Consider the following 10,706-nt stretch of genomic DNA (forward strand, 5'->3'; position numbering starts at 1 on the left):
CGTTTCCACTTCGGCAAAGGAAGCCGGAGATAAAATACACTCACTTATTAATGCCTATTTGTTGATGTGTATGGCTATTGGTATGAAAATGAAAGTCATGCAATATGGCACGAGGTGTGCTAACCATTATGCGTGAAAGGAAAATTAGGAAGGACCATGAAAGGAAACTTCTAGCCCTCATTTGTGAGTTGGGAATGGACATGTTTAATTTCATTGTGATAAAAGAAGGGACCGTATATTTAACAGGTACCTGAGAAAAAAAAATCCATCAATCACTTTCTTTCATGGCCATCAGATCAAATATCCAACAGCCACGATCATGTCGCGACATGTTCGTCTTCTTCCTAACAATCTTCTTCCTCCCGTACGATGGTTCCTACTCCCCCGCAACCTACCCCGCCCCATCCACCTGCCTCCACCTTACACGGCCAGTGGGTGCTACCATGCACTGCCTCACCGCTCCGCACTCCCATCAACCTCCCCCACTGTCATTGCTGGCCACCGCCCCAGCCATCCCTCTAAGCCCGGCATCACCTGTGAACAACTCCGACAATCCCATGCACCCTCCACCCCTAAGATAGATAATGGTGGTGCTTCTTCCCCCTAAGATAGATAGTTGGGTTGCTTCTTCTCCGACGAGATCGGGATGAACTAGAAAAAGTGGCAGGCAAAACAAAAAAATCAAGTACGTGGAAAATAGCAAAACCGATTAGAAAAACCTTTCCTTTTATTTTCCTTGGTTGTGATACACTTTGCTTAGTATTTTTTTTTTCCTTTTCTGAGCGGGGAGGCCACCTAAGGGTGTCATGTTTGATGCATTATACTCCCTCCGTCCCAAAATAAGTGTCGTAAAATTTGTACTAGGTTAGTATAAATTTTATACTAGATCAACGACACTTATTTTGGGACGGAAGGAGTACTAGGTATTAATATGAAAATGGAAGACAGCCAATATGACACATGGTGTGCTAACCACTCTGCATGAAAGGAAGATCACAAAGGACTATGAAGGGAATGTTCTTAATTGGATGATCTTGTAGTATTTTCCATTGGAAGAAGGAACCCTTGAAGAGAAAAGGTTTCAATTTTTTTAATGGTTGATTGTATTTGGTGTTTATAACTATCCATCTCCAAATTGTCTGAGGTGATAGTCGGGGGTACCACATCATCATTCAGAATTCGAAAAACAAACGAGGAAGGAGATACCATCATTTTAGCAGCTAACCGATGCATCCAAGCAACCACCAAATGACATGTATGACCACTGAAAAATCTTGGGCCGGACAAGAGCTTTTCCGATAGAAGTTAGCACCGGATCCTTTATGCCCGCCCCGCCTTTTAATTTATTTTTCTAGTACTTCAGATAAATGGAGGAATCACACTAATGGGGCTGACGGGGGAGAAGTGGACACACCAGAAGAAAAAGTCATGCTACCATGAGTGACCATGGACACCACACACACATGTCGATAGGGTGATGGCTGACGTTTAACCATATCACAATTATCTTTTTGCCAGTTGTGCGATTAAAAAGGCAGGTGAATCACAAGCATTTGCGTTGAATAGGACAAATGTTCATGGACCTTACGGTCTCTCGCAACCATGACACCTCGAGGAGCCCAAAAGGCAACCGAGAAAACGATGGCAAGCATCCGGGTATACATATTGCATGGCAATACCGTGTGGCCCCCGGGTGTCAAATCGGTGTCTAATTCTACATGTCGATGATATTGACATGTTGAGATAATATTTAGTTTAGTCGGCAACATTTCCATTTAGGCAAAGGGAGCTTGAGACAAAATGCACCCACTAATTGGTACATATTTGTCGATGTGTGTGACTATTGGTGGCATGAAAATTGAGCCAACCGATATGACACCAGGTATGCTAACCACTCTGTATGAAAGGAAAATTAGGAAGGGCTATGAAAGTGGCATCCTTAATTGGATGATCTTCTAAGTGCAATCCGTATCAAAAAATCTATTGAATCATTTTTGGTAGTTAATTAATTGTATTCGGTGCTGATAACTATCTATTTCCAAATCGTCCAAGGTGATAGTTGAGCGGTAGTGCATCATTACTTGAAATTCGGAAAACAAACAAGGGAGGAGGTACAATCATCTTAGATGTTGACATAATAAGATGATCGTGTATCCCCGTTAAGAAAAGGTCATGTATGACTTGAAAACTTCAAGCCTATGGTTCTCCAAGCTATGTTGTCCCAGTACCGAAGAAGTGTTACTGAATTTTAGTCACCAATTCATTTTTAAATATCCAAATGGAAGAGAAAAATAGAAGTCAATGGTCATATACATAAAGATTGATATGGTATGGTTGCTGCCTTGCTGGTATCTGCCTAGCTGGTTCCCCTTTTCCCAAAACATGACTAAATCTCAAGTCAGTCCTGCTTATGTTTCTTTAAGCATCATGTATCTAAACCCGGACGTCCATGTATATATTTCAATACGTACCGTGTGGCAATACCGTGTGCTCATTTGTTGATGATATTGACATGGCGATATGTTTGTTGATGATAATGACACGCTGATGTAGTATTTTAGTTTAGTTGACAACATTTCCACTTCGGCAAAGGAGGGTGGAGATAAATTACACGCACTTATTGGTGCCAATTTATTGGCGTGTACGGCCATTGGTGCGAAAATGGAAGCCAGCCGATATGACTCCAGGTGTGCTAACCACTCTGCGTGAAAGATAAAAAGAAAATAGAATGGACCGTGAAAGGGACACGCTTAATTGGATGATCTTACATGTGTTGTTCGAATAAATAATTTCAATCGAATCGTTTCTTTAGTAGTTAATTAATCGTATTTGGCGTTGATAATTAACTAGTCTACCCATCTCCAAATCGTCCTAGGTGACAGTTGAGGGGTAGCACGTCATTGCTCGGAAAACAAAACGAGGGAGGAGTGCCATCATTTTACAAGTCGACATCACAAATTGGTCCTGTGTGAGCGAATGAAAACTTCTAGCTGGCCTACACGTCTCTGAGCTAAGCTGTCCCAATACCGAAGCATGTGTACTGAATTTTAGCCACCAAACCATTTATATTTGTCGAGCTAACGTGCAACTTAAACAAATGTAAGAGGGAAAAAATACAAGTCAATGTCCATGTAAACAAAGCTTTCATATGACATGGTTGCTGGCATCAGCTAATACAGGTTGGTTCCCTTGTTCCAAAACAAGACTAAATCTCAGCTCAATCCTGCGCATATATTTAAACACCGTGCATCCAAAACCCGGACGTGCATGTATATAAAATGGGAGCATCAACCTGTTGAGACTCTCATTTTATATGTTGATGTGTTGAAATGTCATGCTAAGTCCTAAGAGATGATGTATATGTATATGGATTGATTGAGGAGTAGGTACGTACGTAGCTTATCTATTCGCTACATATGTTAACCTCCATTATCCGGCTCGACGATCAGTGTCAAAACTTGGTCACGTCGACTTGGTTCTGATGAGAAACTAATACTACTTTTGTATTATAATATATAACGTTTTAGTAACTTAAATAAACTGCTAAAACGTTGTACAGTATATATTATGATACGGAGGAAGTAATAAACTTAAACGAACGGCGCTAAGTTTGATGCTCCGGAACGGTCCAAGGAGGAGTTGTGCAGATGAGGTGAACTCTCCAAGTCTCACATATCCTAGACCAGAGTTCCATCGCGAAAGAAGTCATGGAGTTAGCCGCCTCGATGTACGTACGTATACTTGTCAGCTTGTGATAACATGCACGTGAGTAGTACTCCCTCCGTCACGGTTTAGAAGACACGGTTAGACTTGCGTGCGTTTTCAAAATATACAAAGATTAAGGCATGTTGCATTTACTCCTAACAGCTATTATTAGTACTCCGTTGTACTACTTCTATATGCATGCGTAGTGTGGATGCTATTTTTTAACTCATTTCACAGCCAATCAATAACCAACTAGTCCTAGAGAATTTGCATGCGCGCCTTCTAAACCGTGACGGAGAGAGTACCATCTTGCCTTCGGTTTCCCTCCGTTAATTAACCTTAAACTACATGGATTTGCATCAAACATTTTTTTTTTTTTGCGATGATGCATCAAACATTGTTGACACCATAGAGAAACAAAAGAACTTTAGCAGGATGGGTGAATTTATTTCTTACAAAAACAGTCCAATCGTCTGAAATCTCTACGTCCCTGTATTTAAAATTCATTTCTAACGAAACAACCTTTAAATTGAAAAGATGTCTTGGGTGATGTGCCTTGACTGATAGCCGGATATGTGTTGGTTTCTTAATTAGCCGTGTTGTGTGATTTTTAGGTCCCATTTCCATCATTAGCATTTTTTTATAAAGGATGCTTTTATTATTGTAAAATGTGGCATCAAACAGATATATAGCATTACGAGTAACATCCGACCTCTGCACAACTAGGATGCATACAGTTAAATTCCAAAAATCTAAAAATAAGAAAGAAAAAACCGATAAATCGGTGATAGTAGAGTCCTATAAACCGACACTATGTCTATGTTGGAAGGGGTAGTGGACCGTCGAAAGGGGTGGCGGACCGACCGCGCGGGGTAGAGAAAAAGCATTTTTGTTATTAAAACCCAAACCATTTTACATAATCAAATGCGACGACAGAAAGGCATACACTTCCATCAATAGCTAAGCCAACTCTTCTTCTTCTTACTGCAATGCAGAAGCTCCCGTCCTTTGACGAGGTTTCGTCGAAAAACTTCAAAAGATATAAGAGCATCATAACAACAGATGTCCAGTAAGTCATCTTGATAGATGCATTGCTCGAAGATACAAATTTGTTCGCAATCACTCGCTATCCGAACCGAAATAATTCTTGGCATGAATTTTTTTTTAGATCAACTTTTGGGGGCATGAATTCTGTGTTAGTTCTTTAAACTTCATGCGAACTTTTGTTCTTTAAAACTTGCGTGAACAGGTGAAACCTTAAAAATGATGCTTGGGCCCTTCAAGTTTCCCTTCTAACCAAAACAAGTAGTGTTTCATAAAGATGAAGTGATTTTTCGGTGTGAGGCGATGTTCCTTTTATAGCGAGATATTTATAATGACTTTGTCATTCTCAAGACGCGTCGACTTAGCCTTTCGAAGACGCTCATAGTGATAAGATATGCGTACGCGAGTCTGTTGGTCGGGGTGAGCAAGTGTATTGTGCATCTCTACTGTACTCCCCTGTTCCTAAATATACGACATTTTAAAGATTTCACTATGAACTACCTACGAAGCAAAATGAATGAACGTACATTCTAGAATAGGTCTATATACATCTGGATGTAGTGCATATTGAAATATCTGGCTCGTTCTAAGCCCGAGAGCTCCTCCACCCCCGCGCTAGGGTTCCCCTGCCGCCACCGCCGGAGACCATCATCGTCGCAAGCCCCCTCCCTCCCCTCCCCCTCCCTTCCCTGTGCCCCCCCCCCCCCCCCGCGTAGCCCCGAGCGGCGGCGCGGCTCGCCCAACCGTCAGCTCCCTTCCTCACAACCCCTCCCTGCCACCGTCGAGCAAAGCCCGGGCGGTGTCAGCGGCGGTGGGACCTCCCTTCCCCACTCGTCCTGGCCTCCCGCTCGGGAGAGCGTCCGGATGGTAGTGCGCCTCGACCGGCAGGCGGTCCAGCAATCTCCGGACGGCCTGTCTATGGCGGAGCTCCCCATTGACGGCGTGGTGGTGGCCACCGGTGTGCTGGTCCGGTGCGTCGCCCCGGGCCCATATCTGGGCCCTTGGGCCCCATCTGGGTTTTAGGCGGGCTGGCTCGGTCCTCTCGCGGTGTTGCTTTTGGTCGGATGGAGATGTACTCCTGCTTGGACATGGATCTCGGGAACCTTGACGCGCCTGCTGCATCGCGGCAGCAGTGGCTTCACAAGCTGGGCCTGGTATGCCTCTGTTGCTGCGTCCGTTCGGCTAGTACCTCGGTGGTGGTGGCGGTCGGTCCCTCCCGCGTGTCTACGGTATTTGTTGGTCTTGGTTCCCGGCATGTGTGCGCCTCCTTCCTTCAGGCCTCGCGTATTTGCTTCGGGGAGACGGCATGGGAAGCTTCTAGATCGTGTTGGCACGGGATGGTGGTCTGTATGGTGGCGGGCTCCGGCGCCCGGGGTGAAGGTTGGGATCGCGAGAAATCCATGTCGATCCAGTTGACATCGACGCGGTGGCGCCTGAGGGTGCCGCCAGACCTTCCTGGAGGGCGTCGGGGCTACCCATCCCTTCTCCGTGCCGAGTACCGGGGGAAACCCTTGGCAACAGCGTCGTCATCGTCTCTTCCCTTCTTGGAGGTGTTGATTGGTATCGGCGATTCGGAGCCTCGGAGCTTGGTGGGAGATCGTTGGTGGGCGCAGCGGTCGCGAGGCTTCCCCTCTTTTTGGTTGGCCCGCCGTTGTCGGCATTTTTTCCTTTTGCATTTTCTTTTTAGTTTTTTTTTTAACGTGACTGTGTTGTTTCCGTCCCAGCACCTATCGACGGCTGTATCGGTGTCGGTTGCTTTGGAATACAAAGCGGAGAAAATTTGTTTTTTCGTCATATTAAAATCTCTATAATGTCTTATATTTAGGAACGGGGGAGTAAAAGAAAAAAAATGCGTGATATGGCAAGTGCCACGTCACCGGCCCGGCCGCGTGGCACGTGTCGGGACAGGCCAAAGTTTGGTTCACATCCATTCGGTGGCGCCCGTCCGCATGCGTTTGCTTGGAAGCTGTCCCGTTCCTTGTTTTTCCTCGCTCTCCCCTGCGCGCGTCAGCTGTCTCCTTCTTCTTTTCTAGAAGAAGAAGAAGAAGACGAGGCCGATCGAAACGTCTCCGCGGGGTTATCCGCGAACGCACATCCTTGTTTCCTTGCGCACAAAGGTTCATTGAAGATCTCTTAACAAAAAATAGGTCCATGATAATGGTGAGATTAATGGATGAACCGAAAGCGAAAACTGCAATCGACTGATTAATTAATACTCCCTCTGTTCTTAATATAAGTCTTTGTAAATATTTTATTGATGGACTACATACGGATGTATATAGACATACCTTAGAGTATAGATTCACCCATCTTGCTTTGTATGTAGACCTTTAATAAAATCGCTTAAAAGACTTATATTTAGGAACGGAGGGAGTAGTTACAGTGCTCTCCGGATATGCATGCATAGCGGTTCGGTTTGCTGATTGTTTGGTCCTTCGTTATTGTTCTCCGAAAATAGCTAGGAGTATGTAGGTACGCACGCAGTGGCGATTCCAGCCTATCCTTCAAAATTTCTATTTCAGCCAAGTATATTATTTGGCAATTATACCGAGGTGTTAACATGTAAACTGTAATGTATTTGCTAATTTGACTTAGAAACTTGATCTTTTAAGCCTACCCTTCAGTTCCCTTCCAGATTCGCCACTGTACGCACGTACGCTAATGACATGGCCGTTTTTTCTGCGTGTATATAAAATAATGTTTTTTCCTTGCCAGAGATACCCTGGTGTACCATATTTGTGCACAAGAGTTATTAGCAGATAATACAGAGAGATAGCATGCGGATCTGCACCGTATTTGTACAGCTGTACGCGATTATCATGAATGGTTGGTTCTATTTTGGCGCCGAGGTAACGTACGTGATTATCATGTGCATATATCCCGCAATTAAAGACGGTCGGCCAAGACGATAATACCTGCACCAGAGCTTTGGCAGTAGAGATCTTTTTTTGGAAATCAAATTAAATCAGAAAGGCTGTCGTACGTGCGTGGTTTCCGTCCAAATTAAACGTAGTACAGAGATCGATCGGCCGGATTTGGACCAATTAATGTACAAGAATCAATTACTACTATTAGTTCATTCATTTCCTTGCTAATTTTGAGCCCTCGTCTCTACCTGCTACGTACCCCTCTACGCTGTAACTTACTCCCTTATATTGTTTTCCTATACCATATTTATGGTATGAGATGTTTTTTCCCTAAAAAAAAACTGTCTACAGCTAGCTATCCAGCCAAAAGAAACGCCTGATATGATATACTCCTATATCTGAGCACATTGAAAGTACGTGCATGCGTTTCCATGCAGACGCAGCGCGTGAGCGTACGTAACGCGCCAAACGCATGCATGCATGCATGCATGCAGTTTCCGAATTGCCCTCCACTGACCCCGGATTTTTACCGAGTCGAGAGGGAGACGAGGGTAAAATTGCTTTGTTCTCTTCGGTCCGGGCGGGCTTCCTTACACCCCAAGATTAATTCGTGCAGCAGCCTCAACGATGCCTGCTGATTTGGCGCCACAAACCTACGTACTAACTTAAACGACGGACTCGATATATACACCATATAATATAAGTATATCTTTGGTTTGGTTGCAGACTCTTGTGTATGCTCGGCCAAAATATATACTTATATTCTTGGTTTGTAGCTAGGAGAGTAGGAGTAGTCCAAATTGGATGAAATTGTTGTTGAAGGGAGATTGATTGAAACGGAAGGCATAAATAATAGGGAATCGGCCCTGAAAACGAGAAGGATCGGGGGTCAATCTCGTCGTCAGTTTCTTTCTCCTCTCCTCTCGAGGGATGCCAAGGCCATGAAACGTGGACGCCAACCAAAACCCACCCGCGCCCGACGCACGCACGCACCATAAATAAATATATGCCATCCAAGGACGGACCTCCTTGTTTGTTTCTTTCCTCCCCAGTCGCCACCCCCGGCCGGCCGCCCATCCGTCGCCGATCCATCCATCCACCATCGCCTCACCTCCCACCTCTCACGACTGACTCATCCCCATCGCCATCGCCATCGCCTTGCCTGCCTGCCTGCCCGTGTGTTGTGTGTGTGTATATATATAGGCGGCCTGCCAGTGCCAGACTGCCAGCAGCAGACCCCGTCGATCGACCGACCGACCGACCGCCATGGCCGTGGACCTGCAGCGCCTGCGCCACATGCTGCTCGCCACCGGCGCCGGCCACCACCAGCTCACCTCCGCCGCCCCCATACCCTGTTATGGCGCCGCGGTGCCGAGTCAGCCGTTTGGGTGCCAGCCGTGCGCGGACGTCTTCGCGCCGCCGCCGACGACGACGACGACGTCGGCCGCGGACCAGTACTCGGAGTTGTTGGCGCTGGCCGCGGCTGATCTGGCGAGGAAGGGCGACGGCGCCGCTCAGGAAATGACGTCCGGCAACAAGCGGAGGCGCGTCGTCGACGAGCGGCCGTCGTCCGCGCTCGGCGACGTTCTCGCGGCGCACGCGCAGCAGCAGGCCGTCGCCGTCGACCACATCCTGCACAGACATGTAAGTCCCGTGATCATATCGCCGCGTTTGATCAGGCGCCTTTGTTTGTTTGTTCGTTGTTAACCGTACGTGGTGGATGCATGCATGGTGCAGGCGAGGAAGATGTGGGCTGCTCTGGCGGAGCAGCGGCGGGGCCACCTGCGGCTGATCGTCTCCGCCGTGGAGGCCAGGGCGGCGAAGCGGCTCAAGGCCAAGGACGACGAGATCGAGCGGGTCCGGGGCATGAACTGGGCGCTGGAGGAGCGCCTCAGGAACCTGTTCATGGAGGCCCAGATGTGGCGCGACGTCGCGCAGTCCCACGAGGCCGCCGCCAACGTGCTCCGCGGCGACCTGCAGCGGGTGCTCGACGCGCATGCCGTCCGCGGCGGCGCCGGCGACGGCGACGGCCAGGACGACGCCGAGTCGTGCTGCTGGGGGGAGAACCAGCTGGCGCCCGTCTGCGCGGAGGAGGAGGTGGGCACGCCGACGCCGGCCCTGACAGGGGCCGGAAGGTGCAAGGGGTGCGGCGAGGGCGCGGCCGTGGTGCTGCTGCTGCCGTGCCGGCACCTCTGCGTGTGCGCGCCGTGCGCGGCCTCGGCGCAGGCGTGCCCGTCGTGCGGATGCGCCAAGAACGGCAGCGTCTGCGTCAACTTTTCGTGATGCGGGAGGAATAGTTTCAGAGTAGCGTCGACTTTTTTGTTAGCTTTCTTTTCTTCATCTCCTTTTTTTTTGGCTCCCCTTCTTTTGTTCAGTTTAGCTTTCTGTTCAAACTGTTGGATCAGTTTCTCAACAAGAAAACAAATAGGCTGTAGTATCTGCATATCAATGCTTGAAATTAAATTCATAGGTTAAAATTTGAAAGTCGTTTGCGGGGTGCGTCCAAGGGGTTTTGCGGCGACTTAGGTGGGTGGTGGGAGATGGAGATAGCGTGATCACACGCGTGGAGACATTAGAGACAAGGAGATGACATGTACCGGCTATGGTGGAGGGTGGGAGATGAGGGCAACAAGGATAAAGGGTGCGCGCCGCTTGACGACGCCGTTTGAAAAATGGGTGGATGGTTGTGTGTTTGAAAATTGTTAGGGTTTATAGATCTAGACGACAGGTGGTGGGCGATTCGGATCCAATGGTGCAAAGATTGATTTGAATTTATTGTAAATTTTGCTCGGCTCGCAAAAGGTGGTTGCCTAAATCCATACCGTTTACCGTATGGAAGGCCATTCAATTGCATTCATGAAGGGGTGAAGAAGGTGTTCAGAGTGACGATGGTGGCGTTTAAGACCTAAACGTCTAATGAAAGGGAGATAGTAACTAGATTTATGTTTAAGCTAGGTTGTCACCAGAAAATTGGAATTAAATACATATGTTTGAATTTGAATAGCACATGCGGGCTGCGTCCAGTGGCGGGGTGATGACAAGTTGATGAATATACTTCTCGCCCTTTGTTGGTTACCCCAAATGGAAGGT

At 47.3% G+C, this 10,706-nt stretch overlaps 1 protein-coding gene across 1 annotated transcript; it reads left to right on the top strand.

Annotated features, from left to right (window-relative positions):
- The first annotated feature begins 8,522 nt into the window (after positions 1 to 8,522).
- On the top strand, positions 8,523 to 10,100 carry LOC123450992 (E3 ubiquitin-protein ligase BOI-like). Its single transcript, XM_045128003.1, has 2 exons — positions 8,523 to 9,260; positions 9,354 to 10,100. The coding sequence occupies exons 1-2, from the start codon at positions 8,883 to 8,885 to the stop codon at positions 9,897 to 9,899; spliced, it is 924 nt and encodes a 307-aa protein (XP_044983938.1). The 5' UTR covers positions 8,523 to 8,882; the 3' UTR covers positions 9,900 to 10,100.
- Positions 10,101 to 10,706: the final 606 nt, after the last annotated feature.

Source organism: Hordeum vulgare, chromosome 4H, assembly GCF_904849725.1.
Source record: "Hordeum vulgare subsp. vulgare chromosome 4H, MorexV3_pseudomolecules_assembly, whole genome shotgun sequence".
Taxonomy (NCBI): domain Eukaryota; kingdom Viridiplantae; phylum Streptophyta; class Magnoliopsida; order Poales; family Poaceae; genus Hordeum; species Hordeum vulgare.

Bases quoted from the DNA above. Each gene is read 5' to 3' on its own strand.
- LOC123450992 (XM_045128003.1), top strand. From the start codon at position 8,883: ATGGCCGTGGACCTGCAGCGCCTGCGCCACATGCTGCTCGCCACCGGC. The intron at 9,261-9,353 runs GTAAGTCCCGTG...TGCATGGTGCAG, and splicing joins ACCACATCCTGCACAGACAT to GCGAGGAAGATGTGGGCTGC.